This window comes from Heloderma suspectum, chromosome 2 (genome assembly GCF_057233095.1).
Source record: "Heloderma suspectum isolate Gila_16-S chromosome 2, 16-S_ref, whole genome shotgun sequence".
Taxonomy (NCBI): Eukaryota; Metazoa; Chordata; class Lepidosauria; order Squamata; family Helodermatidae; genus Heloderma; species Heloderma suspectum.
The window spans coordinates 198,995,263-199,016,440 of NC_139459.1; the positions used below are offsets into that span (position 1 = coordinate 198,995,263).

General features: G+C 44.4%; 1 protein-coding gene across 1 annotated transcript in view; it reads left to right on the forward strand.

The window, feature by feature from the left end:
* ANKFN1 (ankyrin repeat and fibronectin type III domain containing 1) overlaps positions 1-21,178 on the forward strand; it is a 170,880-nt gene that overhangs the window by 100,236 nt on the left and 49,466 nt on the right. The window contains exons 8-9 of the mRNA XM_084832329.1: positions 13,213-13,312; positions 19,696-19,828. Of these exons, the coding sequence (XP_084688455.1) occupies positions 13,213-13,312; positions 19,696-19,828 (233 nt within the window). The remainder of the gene's footprint in view (positions 1-13,212; positions 13,313-19,695; positions 19,829-21,178) is intronic.

Here is a 21,178-nt window from a genome sequence, read left to right on the forward strand (position 1 = left end):
CATTTGCACAGGTGGAACAAAATTCTCATACATCCCTAAAGAAAAACCAATTCTGTCAATTGACAGAACGAAAGACAACTGACAATCTATGAAACACAGATGGAGAGGATGTAACAAAATCTATGCATCCCTAATATGTGTGATGCATGTATTTGTTGCAGTCACACTTTGTATTGTTTGGTATTAGGTGGTGTTTAGTTAGTACACTTTAAAATATGATGGTGTGAAGTAGCCCTTTGGGCATTGTTTGTCCCTGTCATGTGCTTAACCAGGCAATTCTAGAAATGCCAGGACAAATGCTGGAACCAGTTTCCATGACAGCCATTTTCTCTTCTGCATTTTGACTCATTTCTTCACTTGCTCTGAGAGATATTGGTTGAGAGATATTGTCTGGGGCCAGCTTTAGCACTGCAGTGGGACTTGCAAGTTATAGCCAGGATTTGATTAGAAGTAGCCTGGAAGGGCTTGGGCCTATTCAGCCTCTGGAATGTCAGAATCTGTGCAAGTTTATCTCAATGTTCCCAGAGAGCCAGGGGGAGTCACCCAACTCCCTGTCCACCTGCTGGTCTGGCCTTGGCAGGCAGGGAGGCTGGAAGCTGTCTGTGACAACCTGACAGAGGTGGGGTGGGGTTTGCAGAAGGGTCGCCCAAGTTAAAGTGTCAATGCTGGAGGGCTGAACAGTGACACCCTGTTTAGACAGGGGGCTTGCTGAAAGGCTAAAGGCCCTTGTCCGTCAAGAGATCTGGAGGGGGTGTTTTACAGTCACACCTTCCCCTTTTAAGCTGATGCAAAGAGACTTTGCTAGGAACATCTCGTCTTCATTGCCCGAAGTCTTCTCTGTTTGGATCCATCATCGTCTGGGTTTTTGGAGGCACTCTGCACATGGATTCTCACTTAATTAAAACTTTGGATTGTTAAAGACTTGCCATGAAAAGTACTGTGAGGCGTTCATAGACTTGAACGCTCGTTTGCTATGGATTGTTAAGGATGGGCAAAAGTCCCTTACCTGGTCCTGCAGCTGTGTTCGGTGGGGGGGGAGGCGCTCCGTTTCTCCCCCCAAAATTCTGGCCAGGGGGGAGGCGCCCCATCCCTCGCCGCCGAAATTCAGGCCGGGGGGGGAGTGCCCCGTCTCCCCGGCCACGAAATAAAAAAGTAAATTGAAAAAAAAAAACGTGATAGGCTAGCGTTGCCCTTATTTTCGCCGTAGTCTATGTAAATCTTTACGTAGACTACCCGTGCCCAAATAAGGAACGCAAATGGCAGCATCCATGGGTGCCGCCATTTGCGTACGCGCTTTTTTTTTTTTTCAAAGCCGTGATAGGTTACGTAAAGATTTACGTAGCCTATCACGGCTGACTTTGAAAATCTAGCCGTGATAGGCTACGTAAATCGTTATGTAGCCTATCACGTGTTTTTTGTTTTTTGTTTTACTTTACAGGGAAATGGCGGTAGCGGCAGCCGGTCGGAAGACCGGCTGCCGCTACTGCCGAAACGCCGCCGGGACCTGCCACCGAGAGGGACATTCGGCAGAGGTAAGTCCCATCACCACCAATTTCGGGGGGCCGAATGCGTTGGCATTCGGCCTCCCGGAGATTCGTGGAGAAATTCTCTGCCATCCCTATGGATTGTGTGCCTTTGTTTGCCATCAGCTCAGCGTACCAGCAGGCTGGGTTTGATCCACAACCTTTGAACTTTCCTCTGCCTGGACGCATGCAGCGTGGGGTTACCAATGCGAAAGCAGTGGCACAGAACTCCTTGTGTGCGTGGGTTTACCCTTCTCTTAGACTTGATAGGCCTCCACCATGTAGCCTGGAGTTATCAACAAAAGATTCAAAGCTGGACTAACTCTCTGGGGATGTGGTTTTGTTTAAGCCTTTCAAGAATTTACCCCTGATTGCCTGAGGGGTCATTCCAGGAATCATTCCCATTCCTTGTCTTGGGGGTTGGAACCCTGTGTATGGATTGCCTGAGTTAGATACGCCAGGAATCCCAAATCCCTTCCCTTGTGTTGAAAGCTGTGGAGAATGACAGCAGGGAAACCACGTTGATGAGGATCTCAGTCATGGTGGTGGTGTTTCGCTTTGGACTGTTCTGGAATTACGTAGAGCCTATAGCTACTGACCATCAGCTGTATAATTTCTGAAGAGCGTAGCCATTAAGCTTTTGCTGTGGGATTTCCTGCAATAAAGAAACCTCACTGATTTAGGTGTCTGTGTCACAATGCCCATGCATGTGTGCTGGGGGGATCGGGAAACCTGACAGATATGTCCTTGATTATGCATACTTCCAGACAAGGCTTTTTGCATGCAATTTCCATGACTCATTCATGGATTTTTACAAGGTGTCCAGATGAAGTTGTCTTCCATTTGTAGACCTCCTGTGTTTTCCCACCACTACTTCCATCTTTTTTTTGCCACAGAAAATCTGTTAAGGAGGAAAAGATACACAGTGCCTTTTGACTGGTGGCACTAGGAGGCCTCCATCTGGAAGCACCCTATATGAGACTCTAAAAATCATCCATTGTCTTCGCTGATGCCAATGTTTACAAGCTTTACCAAGCAAAGTAGCAAGTCCAGAAACCTCCATTTTGTATATTGATTATGCTGCACAAAATTTGACAAAATCAGGTGATTTGTTTCACCTCCATTCCTGCTGAATGTTTTCTCTTTTCAAGACAAGAAAGGCTGAAATTTCAGGGTAGCTCCACGCTTTTTGTAAACACTGTGTGTACACTGGTATTTGCCACCACAAATTTGTAGTGTGGAAAGTAGGGATGTATGAATCCCCTTACCTGCTGTCTGCGGGGGGTCCTCCGGTGGGGGGAGGCAATCCATTCCTCCCTCTGGAATTCTCGACAGGGGGGGAGGCGATCTGTTCCTCCCCACCAGAATCCATCCAGGCCGGCTCTGCGTCGAACCTGCAGAGCCGGCCGCCAGCTCTACAGTTTCGACGTGGACAGGGATCCAACCCAGACAGATCCCGCGGGGAGGCGGAGGGGAGTGGTCCGTTCCGCCACGGACTCTGGGGGGCCGGATTCTAAAGAATGGACTCATTGGAGTCCATGGTGGAATTCTCCGCCATCACTAGTGGAAAGCGTACATCAGGATACATACATCCATATTGCATCTCAGAAGCCTAATTAATCCAGGCTTCATGCACATACCACAGGTGTGTTTTTAGAATATTTGTTATTTTTATTTATGATACTTATAACCTGTTTTTTTTTTTAAATTTCATTGTAATACTCTTTTATCCCACCTGTTCTTCAAAGAGTTCTAGGTGGCTCGCAACAAATAAATATTTAATAATTTAAAACATCCCTCCATAAGTCAGAAACAGCAGCAGAAAAACACAACACACAGCAATTTAAAAATATGTATTTATTTTATTTATTGTGTTTTTAGGGTTGGGGGTCCTCACAAAGAGCCTAGGGCAGCTCTTTTTAAATACATACATACATACGTGCCTGCACGTATGATTCTGACAGCAAGTAAATTACCCACAGAAGGCCTCCCTAAAAAGGCAAGTCTTCACCAACTTCCAGATGAGTGTACACTGGTGTTTAAAGGCACATGCATCTCATCCACTCTTTACTGTTTTGCACATACTGCAGTTATGTTTCTCTCATCCACTGCAGATCTGCCCTCAGTGAAAGATACCCCCAAAACCCATTGCTTGCTACACTTTGTACACCTTTGCTTAAACTCATCTTTATCAGCCAGAAGTCTTTTACGGCTTCCCTTCCTTCTCATTCCACATCTCCCCAGATCAGTTGTATTTGTTTTTACTGAGTGAGACAACAAAGAGTCATTTATGCCTCAACTGGACAACATCTTCTTAACTGCTTAGCAAAGGACAGGTTTAAGTTTCTTCTGTCAGAAATCTAAGCTCTGGCTGTTACCTAAGCTTTGCTGCTGACTTAAGTGCTTGCATGAAGGTTTTCATGATGTGGCCTCTTGGCTGGTTTGCCTTATCACTTATTGATGCAGCTTCGCTTTTGAATATAGCTTTGCTGCCGTACAATTAGTACCACACCATGTTATTTATTAGCTAATTAAATGGCAGGCTGTTCAAATGCCTTCTTCCTGTGGATCCCAAATTATTTTTTAATCCCACTTCAGTATTTCTGGTCCCTGTTTATACAAGACTGTAAACACAAAAGCAATCAACAGGGTGGGAATAGTTGTGGTGGGTCTCTCGCGTTGGTTCTTTAGCAGAGGTCGTTAAAGTGCTTGTGGAGTGGAGCCGAACCATTCGACTAGCTGAACAGTGTACTTTCCAACTTAAAGAGTGCCCTGTTATTTATTGTACTGGTCTAGCTGCACACTGTTTCTTGATGTATCATGATGCTTTCTTTTTAGACAGTCAGGTCTCCTGTTTGCAGGCAGGTTCCTAATTTTTTCCTAGGTTGCGTGGAATTTATATACCTAAAACTCATTTGCCTCCAAGCTGGAAATACACAGAGAAGAAATTGCTGAGTCACCTGATAGGCGTCTTTTTTTCTCAGCTCCGTCCACCAAACACAGGCCAATGCATGAAGGTTTAGGGAGGGGAAGGGGCATGCATACAAGCCCTGCCCACGCTGTCCTTGTGTCCACTGGCTCCACTTCAGACTTTTGCATGTTCAACAGGATGGACTGAAAAGGGCTTCAAAGAGCGTTCAGCTAAATCCACTTAGAAGCCGCCCTATGATCAGGAAGGCTGCATGATCGGGGTTCCTGATTGCAGAAGGCTCCAAAGCACACCCAGCTGAATGTGCTTAGAAGCTCCATAAGACCTTCACGCTGAATGCAAGAACAACTGAAGTGAAGCTGGAGCATGCTGGGACATTGGGGGTGGGGCTTGCTGTGTGCCATCATCTGAAGTGAAGCTAGAGCATGCTAGGACATTGGGGGTGGGGCTTGCTGTGTGCCGTCATCTGAAGTGAAGCTGGAGCATGCTGGGACATTGGGGGTGGGGCTTGCTGTGTGCCATCATCTGAAGTGAAGCTGGAGCATGCTGGGACATTGGGGGTGGGGCTTGCTGTGTGCCATCATCTGAAGTGAAGCTGGAGCATGCTAGGACATTGGGGGTGGGGCTTGCTGTGTGCCGTCATCCTCTCCTCACTTTAAGCCCACATGCATTCACTCAGATGCCTGAATAGGACACTGTATAGGGCTCAGGTTTCCTTAAAATCCCATCCCATCATATCTATTTGTTGTTGTAGCTGTTACTTACTTACTAGGGCTGAATCTACACATAGGAGTTATACCATTATCATGCCATTATCATAACTATTGGTGCCCACTGGTGTCATGTGTACCAATAGTTATGATAGTGGTATGATAACGGTATAACTGCTATGTGTAGATTCAGCCTAGCTGAAGGCCCAGCATTGTGATGGTCTGTGTTTGTGCATGTGTGCGTGTGCATGCATGCAAGGATCTTCCATGGTCCCTATCAGCAAGAACCAGATGATTTGCTAATGCTTAAACCAGGGGTGTACAACTGAGGGAGGTCTGGGGGCCATTTTCATCTCCCAGATCCCCACCCACAGGCTGCACTATGCAGGGCACCGAAATTTAAGCAAAAACCAGATAGCATCCATAGCACTGCATAGTGCCAAAAGGGTTGAATCTAGCTTGTTTGCTAGCTAAATTTGATCCTTTTGGCACTCCGTAATGCTATAGTCACCATTTTGTCGTTTTATGAAAATGAATACACCAGGAGGCGCATGGGGGAGGTGAGGGACACATCAGGGGTGTCAGGGGCCGCATGTTGGCCACCCCTTACTTAAAGCCTCAAAAACAGCCTGGGCTGTTTTGAGCTAAAGGAGCACTATATATAGTAAGGTAATGGAGAGAAACTACAAGAAACCAGTCAGAGAATTAGTTGGACCAATTAACTGCAACTTTGAAGAGACGGGCAAACCTCTATTGGCTTGAATGGCAAACAGGTTAGAAATTACAAACGACATCTACAAATACTTGGGGCAAAATGCCTTTTTTGTTTTTGTTTTTCTTGGTGGTGGAGAGAGTTCAAAATGTGCTTGTAATTGCTGTGCCTTTAAATTTAAAGCACTTCTTCTGTGGCTGTTTGTAAACTTCACAGCCACAGAAGAAGTGAGGAATTTGGAAGTGGTAAAAGAGATGGAGAATCCCTGGTTGGAAGAGAAAGAAAGTGACACCACGTAACCCCACTCCTTACTGTGCACTGGTAGCCCCATCTCAAAAATGAATATCAGAACTGGAGAAGATGAAGAAACAGGGATGTGCAAAAGTCACTTACCTTTTCGCAGGGGTGATCTGCGGTGGGGGGGAGGCGCTCCGCACCTCCCCTCGAAATACTAACCTGGCTGGCTTCACTCCACGGCAACTCCACGGCGCCGCCGGCTTGGTGCATTCGCAGGCATCTGGAGCCTGTGGATGCAAATGGCGGCCGCTAAGGCGGCCGCCATTTGAGTTCATGTTTTTGGCCGTGATAGGCTACGTAAATATTTACGTAGCCTATCACAGCGAAAGACAGGGGCGCAAATGGCGGCCACTATGCCATTTGCGCCCCCGTTTTTTTACCATGATAGGCTACGTAAATATTTACGTAGCTTATCACGGCAAAAAAAACAGGAACACAAATGGCGGCGGCTACAGCAGCTGCCATTTGCGTTCCCTTTTTTTGCTGTGATAGACTAATACTTACGTAGCCTATCATGGCCTCCACAGGGACGCAAATGGCGTCCCTGCATTAGCCGTGATAGGCTACATAAATATTTACGTAGCCTATCACGGCCTAAATGGGGAAGCGAATGGCGGCCGCAGATGTGGCCGCCATTCGCAAAGCAGCGCAAACGGCACCAGGGAAGTGCCGTTTTCTAAACTCTTTTTCTAAACTCTCAGGAGACCACATGACCTCACCCACTCCAATAGGCATTCAGGAAAATACTGCTCTTCCTTGCAGCAACACAGATAAGCATTTTTCTAAAGCTCCAAAAGTCGCATTTGTTCTTTGCAAGCTGGGAGTTCTTCCTGAATGCTTATTGGAGAGGGAGAGGTCATGTGGTCTCACGTGAGTTCAAGAAGTGCTGCCGGGCTGGAGAAGCCTCTCATGTTGGTGGTGTTTTTCTAGTAAAAAAAAATAAAAATGGAAAGATCCTTAAGCCACCTCCCAAACTGAAAAAGGTATGTGGAAAGCCTATCCCCTTCCCCAAGGAGAAAATTCTCCAAAATTTCCCCTCTCCCTGTGAAAGAGGCAGAAAAAATAATGTCACTTTCTCAGGAAGAGAGAAAAAAATCCAGAAAATAGGGGCACAGCACTAATTGTCAGTACTGAGTTCTGTTTATTTTAATGGTACTATAGCAGCTTAAGTACTATGTGGATCCCAGAACTTTTCTTCCCTTCCTCCATATTATTTCTGAGGAAGAAATAGAAAATTAATTTCCATTTGAATGTTATCTTTGTATCAGCTGTACAGGATAATGATGCTAAAGTTGTGCCTCATTTCCATCACTTTCAATGTGCAAATTAGGGTACAAATGTATTCATACTTAAAAAAAAAAAAAAAAAAGCAGGGGTTTTGACAAGAACAAATGTGTTTAAACTTGTTAAGAGGATGCAGTCAGATGCCTTCTTTTAGGAAGACAAGATCAGGAGATATCTCCACTTGAAAATATGTGTTTCATGTGTTTCCACTTGAAAATATCCAAACAGCTGGCAGTATGTTAGGTTTTTTTTCACCTCCTTCAGAAGGAAAGAACTGTGAGCTTCATAACAGTCTCAGATTTAACCTGGATCCTCATGCAAACTTTACCTTGCCAATCAAAACAACTGGACTCTGTCAAATTGAGTAATCAGCCTCCCACAGGAAGAGAATTCGGTAGCTTGTGTCTAGTTCTTTCTTTCTTTCCAAAGCAGACAAAGATATAGCAAGACCTGCCAGGGGATACACTATTCTCCTTACTGCTCTTTAGGGGCATCATTAGAGGAGGGTCCACCTGGGCATGGGCTCCAGATGTTTTGAGCTGTGCCCCGGATCTTTTGAGCTGTCCTAATTGCCATTTTTTTTAACATTTTCCCATAGACTTGCATTGGAAAACAAAAACGGCCATACCTTTTTTAGCGTGTGTGACAAATAAATGAAATTTGGAGGCTTGGTAATCCCCATGGAGCTTATTGAATATGCCAAATTTCAGGCAGTTAGGTTCAGTGGCTTTTGTGCCAGTCACAGGTAAAATTTGCTATTTTCAAGAAAATCTGTCAAATCAAAGATTTTTTTTTTGTGCTTCCACATATGTGCATGGAATTTGGGGATGTGTCAGCCCCCATAGAGCTGAACCTGAGCCTGCCAAATTTCAGGCAGTTAGGTCCAGTGGCTTTTGTGCTAGTCACCGGTAAAGTTTGCTATTTTCAAGAAAATGTGTCAAAGCAAAGAGCTGGTTTTTTTTTTTTTTTGTGCTCCCACATACATGCATGGCATTTGGAGACCTGGTAACCCCTATAGCGATGACTGAGCCTGCCAAAGTTCAGACAGGTCCAGTGGCTTTTGTGCTAGCCACAGGTAAAGTTTGCTATTTTCAAGAAAATGTGTCAAAGCAAAGAACTATTTTTTTTGTGTGTGCTTCCACATACATGCATGGCATTTGGGGACCTGGCAGCCCCTATAGAGATGACGGAGCCTGCCAAAATTCAGACAGTTAAGTCCAGTGGCTTTTGTGCTAGCCACAGGTAAAATTTGCTTTTTCCAAGAAAAACTGTCAAAGGAAAGAGCTATAATTTTTTTGGTCCTTCCACAGAAATTCACGGAATTTGGGGACCTGGCAGGCCCTATGAAGCTGACAGAACCTACCAAATTTCAGACAGGTCAAGTGGCTTTTGCACTAGCCATGCATAAAGTTTCCTTTTCTCAATGTCTAAAACAAAAAGTAAAAACTGTCAAGCCACCCAGGGGATTAGGGATCCTAATCAGAAGGTGACCATTAGGAGGTCACCATCCCTATCTCTGGTGTAGGGTTTGATTGTGTGTTTTTTGAGGTGCAAAAAAACTCTCCCCCCCTACTTTTCTGCTCTTACATGCCCACTGTTGGGAGTTTGCCTGCAATGAAATTTTGAAGAGGGAGAAGGAAGGGAAGAAATAGCTCCATGTGAAACACTGGTATTTCACACACCATCTGATTTTACTGCCCCAAACTGGAACCTTTGGATTCTGCAGAAGTTTAGTAGCTTCAGTACAGCAAAGGATCCAATCAGCCTCCGCAAACTTCTTTCTCCCCCTCCACTTTAATTTCCCCCAAATAGCTGTAGGACTCAAATAATCCCAAAGGGAGGGTTAGGACTATGTGGCATCATGATTGAGAAACTGCTGGGGCTTTTAAATAGGTTCTACAGTTTAAAAAAAAGCTAGAAAAAGCCCTGAGCCACCTCACCTCATAAAGTTCATTTAAGTACGTGTAATACTTACAAACCCTGCACAGCCTCCTAAATTCCTCTGAAGTATTACCTCTCTGAAAGGAGCCACTTGGCTTAGAGAATTCTCTCTACCCCCAGCCCCACACACATTTCCAGTCACCATCCTTCATTTCTTCTTCCCTCCCCTGTCCTTCCTTCCTTCCTTCCTTCCTTCCTTCCTTCCTCTTCTATATTCCACCCAGAGCATATTTTAGGGAATTCTTAAAGAAACTTCTCTTCAGCGGGCAAGAGAAGTTCTGAACTATATTTGACTATACAAACAGACAAGAGGGTTGGTTTTTCTCCTTCTCACTCAAGTCTTTGAGAAGAGTGGGTTCACATGGTCACAGAGAAACAAATCTGGGGTTGTTTTGTCTGTCAGTTGCCATTTTCCAGCAATAGGAAGGGCTGTAGCTCAGTGGCAGAGCACATGTTTGGCATGCAGAAGGTCCCGGGTTCAATCCCCAGCATCTCCAGGCAGGCTATGAAAGAATCCTGCCTGAAACTTTGGAGAGCCGCTGGTGCCAGTCAGTGTCACCAATCCTGTGCTAGATGGGCCCAGGGTCTGACTCATTATAAGGCAGCTTCCTATGTTCCTATGAACAGAAAGCTTTAATTAAAAAATAGGAGTTCTTGGTTTGTTTTTTAAGTGGAGGGGAGATAAATGTTGCTAATTTATGCAATCCCATGTATGCCTACTGAGAAGTCCCATTATGTTTAATGAGGCTTACCCTCAGGAAAGGGTGCATAGGATTCCAGCACAAGTTAGTTTTGCAGGGAGGTTTGCACCTTGAAGTTCTGCATGTTTACTCAGAAGTAAGTCCTGAGTTGTGAGCATGGTATTGCAAGCTTAACACAGTGCCTACGCAATTCCATCTAATGAATTGACTACCCTTTCAGCTCAGTCCTATGCATGTTTTGTCATTTGTGGCTTGGGGGGGGGGGGTTGCATGGACTCTAGCATCATTGGTGAGGGAAAGGCACTTAGTACCTGCTCAGAGTTTCTCCATAATTTAGCTCTACTTTTGAAAATAGACTCATTGGCTGAATCCTGGTGAAGTCTTGGCACAAATGAAGTTATGGAGAGGAAAATACAATGAGAGCTTGTGCATAACAAGGAGGAGGTAGAGAGGAGTTGCACGAAACAAGACATCTGTTTTTATGAAGAGTTGCTGGAGGGTGGTAGGATGAGGAGGGATGGTTGCATGGAGGGGAATAGAATTGGTAGGGGGAGAATCTAAGTGCCCAGTGGTGAAAGAAAAACATTTTGCACATGCTCAGAGACACTCTATATTTAAGAACATAAGAAGAGCCATGCTACATCAGACCAAGGCCCATCTAGTCCAGCATTCTGTTCACACAGTGGCCAACCAGATGCCCATGGGAAAACCCACAAGCAGGACATGAGTGCTGTATCACCTTCCCACCCAAGTTCCCCTGTCGCTAACTTTGGTGAAATGTAAATAAATTCTAGTCATTCTAAATTTGCATGCATGTATATCCTTCAGAAACTTTGCAGGTTTCTTGCCTGGGGGACACCTCTAATGACTTATGCATTTTCTTATAAATTAACCCAAAAACTATTGGGGAAGGGTGAATGGGAGGGAAAGCAAATCACTCCCTTCCCCAAATTGGAGAACTCCCCTTCCACATGAACTGCTGCACCTATCCTTCTGAAACTTTGCTGGTTTCTTACTTAGGGACACTTCTAGGCTGTCTGTAATTTTCAGAACAATGGTCCACAAGGAACATAGGGAGATAAGTATGTCCTCTTTTGGAGGCCTCAAAATGTCAAGGCCACCCTTGCACAAAAACCCTTGTGGCTATCATTCTGAAATTTAACAGACATGATTTTCTCTGATAGAGCAATGAATCCTGAAATTTTTATCGAATTCTTACAAAGAATTAAATTATTGGCAGTTCCCTTTAAAAGAAAATCAAAATATAAACCCTGCATCTATTTTTCTGACATTGGGCAGGTGTAATCCCCTTCTAGGGGGCTACTATGCCTGAAATTATCATCCAGTTCTGACCAAGAGAAAAAAGTTACAGGGTGTTTTTTTTTCTAATTTCCCATAGTAGTCAACAGGAAGCATAAAGATTAATTTTTCCAAACATTGACTCAGGTTTGATGCTGAGCTGAAGTGGTCTGACTACAAATTGGACAGAGCAGAAGCAGGATGTTTTCCAAAATGCGGAATCAGGGTCTGAGTTGAAGTGGGGTGGGGGGTCAGTGCACACTTCTTATGTATGTATGTATGTATGTATGTAATCTATACACACACGCAAGCACACCGCAAGCACACACACACATATTAGACGTGCACTTAGACTCATGTGTGTGTATGTGTGTGTGTGTGTATGCAAATTTGTGTTATGGGCCTGTGCCCCAGATCTTTTAAGAACCTAGCAACGCCCCTGTTGCTCTTTAAACTGGTGTTAATCAGGAGGGATTTCTACTGGAATCAGACATCTCTAAATTCCATCATGTTTGAAAAGCAGTTTTGGAGCTTGGTATCAGAGCTTTTTAAATGGTGTGCCCAAGTTTCCTCCCCCCACCCCAAAGAATAAAAAAGATTCTTGCGCCAAATTTAAGGCTGCCTCTCTTCAGAGGGAGACTTCAAAGGCCAGGGCGAAACTACATGGTACATGGAAGAACCGTGGCTTTTTCTTTTGTTTTGTTTTTATAGCAGTTGTGTACATGGGGGGGGGGGGCGCCAAATGTGATCAGCACAGTGGTGTAGGAAGCAGGAATGAGCTGTTATTTACCCCTTATTACTTTTGAAATCTAATTCGCTCCCCCCGCCGCTGCCAAGTTACTATGAGGCCCATTGGGAGAAAAATGGGCAGTCACCTGGATCACCTCTTTTACTTGCTGTCAGTTTCTTCCTTTTCATTAGTGTAAAACCCATAACAGAATGACAGGATATAAACACGGAAGGAAGGAAGGCACTTCTGAAAGACTTGTCTATGTATACTATACATTGTATAGTCTTTATATTTCTCAATTGCTGCCATTGAGGCTACAACCCTGCTTTTTATTTATATTTATTTATATATTTATTTATTTATTTAATTTCTATACTGCCCAATAGCCGAAGCTCTCTGGGTGGTTCACAAAAATTAAAACCAAACACACAATAAAAACAATTTAAAATATATAGAACATTAAAACCACAATATAACAATACAACCACAATAAAATCTAGCAGCAGTGCAGGAGTTTAAAATACAGATTTAAAACAGCAAAGATAAAAATTTAGAAAGCTAAAATGCCTGGGAAAATAAAAAGGTCTTCACCTGGCGCCGAAAGGAATACAATGTAGGCGCCAGGTGAACCTCACTAGGGAGCTCACCAGAGCCGGGGTGCCACAGCAGAAAAAGCCCTCCTCCTAGTAGCCACCCTCCTCACTTCCTTTGGCAGGGGCTCACAGAGAAGGGCCGCTCACGGAGAAGGGCTGCTTTTTTCCTTCCAAAAAAGGAGTGGCTTACAAAATACAAAAAGATAAAGACAGCATTAAAACACATTAACAAGCTGAATGCAGCAACAACCACAAAAAATCAAAATCAACACTTAATAAATTCAATTAAGCATGTGCAGAGTCAAATTCTTGTTTAAAAAGAAAAGGATGCATTACATAATATTTCTGCAAAGCCTAAATTCACCTGTTTCCTTCCTCCCCTTGTTTTTCCTTTCCTTTTCCATTTTCTTTCTTTCTTTCTTTCTTTCTTTTTGTTTGTTTGTTTGTTATTTGTTGATTTTTTCCCCCTTTTCTTTTGATGCCTCCACTCTAGATAGCTCTAAACTGCAGAATGCTGGTCGCAAGCAATCTGTCTCAAGAAGCCTGAAGCATCTGTTCCATTCTTCAAACAAGTTTGTGAAGACTTTGAAAAGGTTTGTCTGATACAATAGAATTCCAGTTTTACAGTCGGATCTCCCAAATGTATATCTCTTACACACCCTTAAGCCTTTACTCAGAAATTATTCAGCACTCAGGAAAACATTGTAAGCCAGGACAAAAGCTTACAATAGGGCAGGGAAGGCACCCTCCAAGATATTTCAGGACCCTTCCCTCAAGTTTCCACTTTTACACACGCACGCACGCACGCATGCACACGCACATAGAAAGAGTAGCAGTGCAATCCTACGCATTGAATTGTCATTAAGTTCAATGGGCCTTACTCCCAAGTAAGCCTAAGGCTGCATTCCTACTGGCGGTAAGTACCATTGAACTCAAAGGGGCTTACTTCTGAGTAGATATGTATAGAACTGCACTGCACATGTCTCTAGTCCAGGCCTTTTACTTAGGAAGAGGAAAAAGTGCAGAATGTATTCTACCCAATTACTCAATGTGAAGCCAGCCTTCCGGTGTTCTGGCTAAGGACAGACAAATCTGTTGAGTTCAGTTCTGCTCAGATTCCCGTTTTTCAAGATTTTGTTTCATCCCATTTCAACATCAGTTTGATTTTTCCCCTAAAAAGTCCACACATGTTAATGTATTTTGTGTGCATTTCTCATAATATACACATTTTTGTACACACTTTCCCAAGAATATACAATTTTTCCTACTATAGGAAAAACATTTCCTACAGTTTTGTGCACTCTTTTGCCTAATGGCCACATGTTTCCCCTATTATGCGCATTTTTGTGCATGCTTTATGATCTGCAAACTGCATCACGAAATTCAGAAAAGTGTGAATATTACTGTATAACAGCATTCCAGTTCATGTGTGCATTCAGGATCTGCAGTTGTTTGGTAAGTTACCATTAACATGCAAACCCAACACATTTCTCACCCCATCTGTAGTTCTGGCCGATAAGTGCAAAAGCACTTGAATGACAGACAAGCATTTGGACACTTGGCTTTTATTTTTCAATGTTATTTCAATGTTATTAAAATGACTAAGAGAGCAATCCTATGGCCCTGAAAAGCATCCTCGAGGTCATAGGATTTTCTGAAGTCCCCTGCTGAGGCTGTAAATGCTGAGGCTCAGGGGCCCATCTGGGAGTCAGGAGTTCCAGGTTCTAGTCCCCACTCGGCCATGGAAGCTCACTGGGTGACTTTGGGCCAGTCACAGACTCTCAGCTGACACCGGGTTGTTGTGAGGATAAAATGGAGAAGAGGAGGATACTGTAAGCCGCCTTGGGTCCCTTGCAAGAAGAAAAAAGGTGGGAGATAAATGCAATAAATAAATAAAATAGAAATAAATAAATAAACAAACATTTTTTTAAAGGAGGAGGGAAAAGGGAAAATCACCTCTGTCGCTCCTCCCAACCCACTCCTCCTTGCTTGCTGGCAGTGACCCGGCAGGGCATAAGGCACTCAGAAGTGAATATACAGTCAGGGCCAGAAATATTGGAATAAGGATAACTGTTTTGGCAGCTGGCCTCTGTACACCACCACACTGAAGTTGAAAGGAAACACACCCAGATGGGAGCGAAGTCAGGACTTTCAGCTGTAATTCAAGGAGTTGGACAAGAGTGGGGCACTAACCATTCAGGAAGTACAGCCAGTGGCATACACACACACCCATCGTTGGGGGCTCATAAGTAATGGAATGAATGGCTGACAAGGAACTGTATGGCCAGGTGTGGCCTGTTTCCTGGGTACCCCATGACCAATCAAGCAGATAAAAGGCCTGGAGGTGGTTCTGAGTGTTACATTTGCATTTGGTAGCTGTTCACTGGAACTCCCAACATGAGGTCCAAAGAGGTGTCCATGCAAGTGAAGGAGGCCATCATTAGGCTGAGGAAAGAAAATAAACCCATCAGAGAGAGAGCAAAAACATTGGGAGCGGCCAACACAACAGTTTGGAACATCCTGAAAAAGGACTTAACTGGCAAGCTCAGCAACAGCAAAAGGCCTGGCAGACCATGGAAGGCAACTAAAGTGGATGACCGCAGAATGCTGCTCATGGTGAAGAGAAACCCTTTCACAACATCTAGCCAGGTCAAGAATGCTCTTGAGGAGGTAGGCATGGCATGTCATTGTCAACATCTACAGTGAAGAAACGGCTTTATGAATGTAAATACAGAGGCTTCATAACAAGGTGCAAACCACTGGTAATGCTCAAGAACAGACAGGCCAGATTAGCCTTTGCCAGCAAACACCTAAAAAAGCCTGCCCAGTTCTGGAATAAGATTCTTTGTACTGATGAAACCAAGATTAACTTGTACCAGGATGATGGGAAGAGAAAAGAATGGAGAAGGAAAGGAACAGCTCACGATGCAAAGCATACCACATCATCTGTCAAACATGGTGGAGGCAGTGTTATGGCATGGGCATGTATGGCTGCCAATGGAATCGGGTCACTGGTGTTTATCAATGACCTGACTGCTGATAAAAACAGCAGGATGAATTCTGAAGTGTATAGGCTATACTTTCTGCTCAGATTCAGCCAAATGCTGCCAAACTGATAGGACGCCACTTCGTATTGCAGATGGATAATGGCCCAAAACATACAGCAAAAGCTACCCAAGAGTTTGTCCAGGCAAAGAAGTGGGATGTTCTTCAATGGCCAAGTCAGTCACCTGATCTCCACCCAATAGAGCATGCTTTTCACTTACTGAAGACAAGACTGAAGGCAGAAAGACCCACCAGCTGAAGGCAGCTGCAGTAAAGGCCTGGCAAAGCATCTCGAGGGAGGAAACTCAGCACTGGGTCATGTCCATGGGTTCCAGACTTCAGGCAGTCATTGACTGCAAAGGATTTTCATCCAGGTATTAAAGGTGAGCCTTAAGTTTGAAATGATGTTGGTTTGTTCCATTACTTATGAGCCCCCAATGATGGGGTGGTATGCCACTGGCTGTGCTTACTGAATGGTTAGTGCCCCACTTTTGTCCAACCCCTTGAATTACAGCTGAAAGTCCTGACTTCGCTCCCATCTGGGTGTGTTTCCTTTCAACTTCCATGTGGTGGTGTACAGAGGCCAACTGCCAAAACAGTTGTCCTTGTTCCAATATTTCTGGCCCTGACTGTATTAGCACTGCACTCCTATACATGTCAACTTAGAAGTAATCCCCATTGACTCCCATGTATGCGTGTAAGCACATTAAAGCTCCTTTGCTTTCAGGTGTAAACCATGAATGTCATGTGCAGTTAAACGTTATGCAGGGGAAGGCCATCAGTCATTAGACATTACTTGGGAAGATACATCATTCTGGCTGGCTGCTGCTGGAAACCAAATTTAGGTTGCTGGGTAGTAATTTAGATCTCCAAGGCAGCGTTTTCTAAAATGCCACCTGTTCCAGGTGGGCGAAGCTGGGGGGGTCTCAATGCATGGTTACATGCACTGGGAACATTTTGGAATAACCTGTGCCTGAACAAAAGGGAGGGGCTCCATTTGAATGAGAATGGAACCAGACTGCTGGTTTGTTGTTGTTGTTGTTCAGTCGTTCAGTCATGTCCGACTCTTTGTGACCCCATGGACCATAGCACGCCAGGCCTTCCTGTCCTCTGCTCTCTCCCGGAGTGTGCTCAAGTTCATATTCATTGCATCGGTGATGCTATCTAGCCATCTCATCTTAGCATCAAAAAGCTGGCAGAGCAGTTTTTGAACTGACCTCAAGGGAAGCATCCAGCTTGGGATGAATCATCCCTAGGGAATGGGGAGAGGGGGAATTGATCGCTGAAATGATGATGGAGAATAAATAGGCCACAAGCATACAGTAAAATGTGACAGCCAAAGGGCCATAAGGAAAAATGCACACACCAGACACATTTGGATGGGATTGTAGGTGCTTCTCTGCTCATGCTAAGGCTTGTCAAGCCAAGACAGGAGAGTTGGAGTGCTTGGTTTTAAAGGCAAGAATGGGGACAGCCAGAGGGATAGAATAATCTTCTATACACTGAAGGACAGGGAAGGGCACACTGTGGGCAGTGTGACACTGTCTACATCAAAGAAGGTATTGTGTCAAACAAAGTAGAGCTCTCAAAAGGGGCAGACTCCTCCACAGAATCACTGAGGGCAACAAATTTAGTGCTGGGGACACACAACTGACCCCTTGACCAGAATGCTGTGGTTGATCATGAGATGGAGAATGAAATCGGGAGGCATCTAAAGGAGAAAGAGTTGTGGTGATGGGCTGCTTCAGTCACCCTCACATACAGTATATTCCATCCATTGGGAAGAATGGTAGGGGAAAATCACAAAAACAAAGAACCATAAAAGGCCAAATACAAAAGGGAAATAACTGCCCTGCTGGCCCAAGCTTCCAGGGCAAATGAAACAGTGGTTGCTCCAACTCACTTTCTCCTTCTCCCTCTCCCATAAGATCTGTCTGCCCAGCTGCAACCCCTATACACACTTACCTTGCAGTAAGCACCACTGAAAATGTCTCTGAGTAGACATGCACAGGATTGCACTGTAAATGAAGTATTTACAGTTTCAAAAGACAGACTCTGCTGTGTGCAAACTTCAGCCAAACCTCCCGCAGAGTGGGCGCCCAGAGCAAGGCTTCACCAGGTGATGTCAGGGAGCAGAGAAGCTCATTGGGGAGCAGGCATCCTCTGAGAATGTGCTAGGTGCAACCCCCAGACCTTCTGGGATTGGGCAAGTTAATAGTCTCAATAAGGCTGCAATCCTGTGCCCACTTATCTAGGAGTTAGCCCCACTGAACTCAGTGGGACTTCTGAGTAGACATGTATAGGACTGCACTGTAACCTCACGAGGACAATCAGGTGACCTAGTCAGTGTCCCTCAGGAAACTTCCAATTTCCCATGGAGAAGACCTCACTTATAAAATCTGTATCCCCACATAGCTAGCACTGCATGCGCTCAGAGTCAACTCACTGTTTCCTTACAATGAAAATTATCTGTAGTCAAGACTTAGACTGCTTTAACAACAACAGTAGAAAATAATTTTATAGCCTCTTTAGCAGCAAAGCCAGAGCTGAGATTCCTTAATATTTTTGGATGTTCTCCATGCCAGTCTAACCTACCTGCCTCCACATCTCGAAGCATTGGTCTCTGTGAATGAAAGTTACGCACACAGCTGGATTATGTCTTCTTTATCACCAAGAGTGCTCAGTTTGATTTTTCTTCTTCTTTGTATTTTGATAAGAGGTCAGTTCTTTCCAAAGAGCTCCCTGGGGATCTTTCAATTCACTAAATCCACTGATTAATGTTTGTAACTAATTACAAATGTAAATATTTAAAAGGAATGAATTTTATGTAAACAGTGCTGCAGATATGTGGGACAAAATGATGTTCTGTTAAACTAATGCAAATCCAAAATAACCCCATTGATTCCGGCAGTCGTAACACAAAATCGGATTGCTGTAAATCGTTGAGTCCTATGATTTATACTGTGTTCCAGGGAACCCTTGGAAGCTGATGAGGGGTTCCTCAATGAGAATATCAGGTTCCTCAATGAAAGGACCTGCAATGGTATACAGATTTCCCTTAAAAGACAGCTTGCCAACCCACAAGTCATTTTCCCCTGTAATGTGCAACCACAAGGGTGTCTTGGTTGTGTTTTAGGGCATGCGCTGAATGTATGTGATGCAATGATGAGGCCCAATAGGCCTGACTAGCACCCCAAGTGAAATGAGTGTGCACCCTAGAATATATTCCAGAATCTTCTGTAACATGCAAAGGTTCCATGGCAGATGTGGGCCAAAATGTCCGGTGGGCCACAAGTTGCCCAGCAACATCTGGAGGGCCCTGTTTTAATGAATCAGTATCTAATTACAAATGAATGAACATTTTAGAAACAAAAGGAATGGAATAATAAAATTATTTGTTTTCTTGCCTACTCTAATTACATACCCCTCCAGATATTTTGACCTACAACTCCCATGATCCCTCATCATTGGCTATGCTGGCTAGGGGTGATGGGAGTTATAGGCCAAACATCTGGAGGGCCACAAGTTGCACACCCCTGGGCTAATGCAAACCACTACCTTATATGTAATTATATGGAGTGTTCATTTTTTTATTTCCAAAGGTAGAGAAGTCCAGATCATGTGCTACTGTTTGACTAAACAGAATTCCTATAAAAACTGACATTGTGAGTTGTTTTTCTTATACAAGGAAGGCAGCATCAGCTCTGGCATTTTTGAAGCTATTTTGCAGTATTTGCTGGAATTTAGTATCATGACATTTCTGGGAAATTCTCCTTGGGAACAAGTCAGTGAATTCTATTGCTTCAGTCAATTGCTAGACCAGATTAGACAGATATAATAATTTGTTCTTGCTCTGCAATGGGCAAATCACTGGCCTTCCCAGAATAGCCTTTTAGTTGGTCCCTTCATCATTTTTCTCTTTTGGTTTCAGAGGGCTCTATTTAGCTGTGATATTCTACTACAAAGACAACATGTTAGTAACCAACGAAGATCAGATCCCGATTGTGGAGATAGATGACTCTCACACCAGTTCCATTATGCAAGATTTTCTCTGGTTCACAAAGGTACAGTAGGAACCTTCCATCTCCTCACTTGACTGAACTCCCCAGTTTGGTCAGTGCAGAGGGTTATGGCTGGGCTGGATCCTCACAATCAGGGTAGAATCCAACTGAAGTCCTACTTAGAGTAGACCCATTGAAATAAATGGGACTTCAGTTAGTCAGGACTAACTGAAGTCCCATTCCTTTCAATGGGTCTGCTCCAAGTAGGACTTTAGTTGGACTCTACCTTCAGTTTCCTTTATCCACGAACAGCCCACTCCCCTCCTTGGCCACACGCATTTCCATGTTGTGTAAGGAGACATTGTGAGCCAGGCCATATACAGTGTAGGGCAGGGACAAGGAACCTGCGGCCTTTCACATGTTATTGGATTCCAACTCCCACCAGTCCCAGCCAGCATGTCCAGTGGACAGGGGTAATGGGAGTTGTAGTCCAACAAGATCTGGAGAGGCGCCCACCACTTGTGCAGGGAATCCAAAGGGGAAACAAAGGAGAGAGTCAAGGGGAGAGCCAGAAAGGGGGACCGTTTTCTCCAGCTGCATCTCAAGTTGAAAGACATTGGACAGCTAGGCGGGGCACTTACCTGATTCAGGTGGGAGAAGGAAAAATGACAGTGGGGAAGAGGCCACTAAGCCGATATGGTGTGTGGCTTGGTACCAGATTAGCTATCACAGAGGCAGATCCATGTGTTCGAACTCAAATGTGGCACAGTTGCATGCATTGCATGTGTGCAGTGGGATCTGATTTATGGAGCAAAGGAGCTTTACTTCCCTGCAGTCCATCAGTCCGGCACCTTTCTCCCATCCGGGCCCGCTTTTGGTACTAGAGCCAAAAATGAGGCAGAGGTCAACTTCCCTCACCCACATGCCCCCTTTGCTCCTTAAATCGGACTCCCCTCCACACTCACACTTTCTAGGTGATTGAAGCAAATCTAGGCCTAAAACACATGGGCCCACTGTTGTCCCAAGTCCTAAGGGCATAAAAGGGCAGGGGACATTAGGGTCCCACAGGGATCTGTATTAGGACCAATGCTTTTCAACCTGTTCACAAATGATCTGGAATTAGGGGTGAGCGGTGGAAGTGGCCAAGTTTGTGGATGACACCACATTATTTAGGGTGGTTCAAACAAAAAGGGATTGTGAAGAGTTCCAAAAGGATCTCTCCCAACTGGGAGAATGGGCATCTAAATGGCAAATGTGGTTCAATGTAAGCAAAGTGTAAAGTGATGCACATTGGGGCAAAAAATCCCAGCTTGAAGTATAGCCTGATGGGATCTGAGCTAGTGGTGACTGACCAGGAAAGAGATCTTGGGGTTGTGGTGGACAGCTTAGTGAAGATGTCAGCCCAGCATGCAG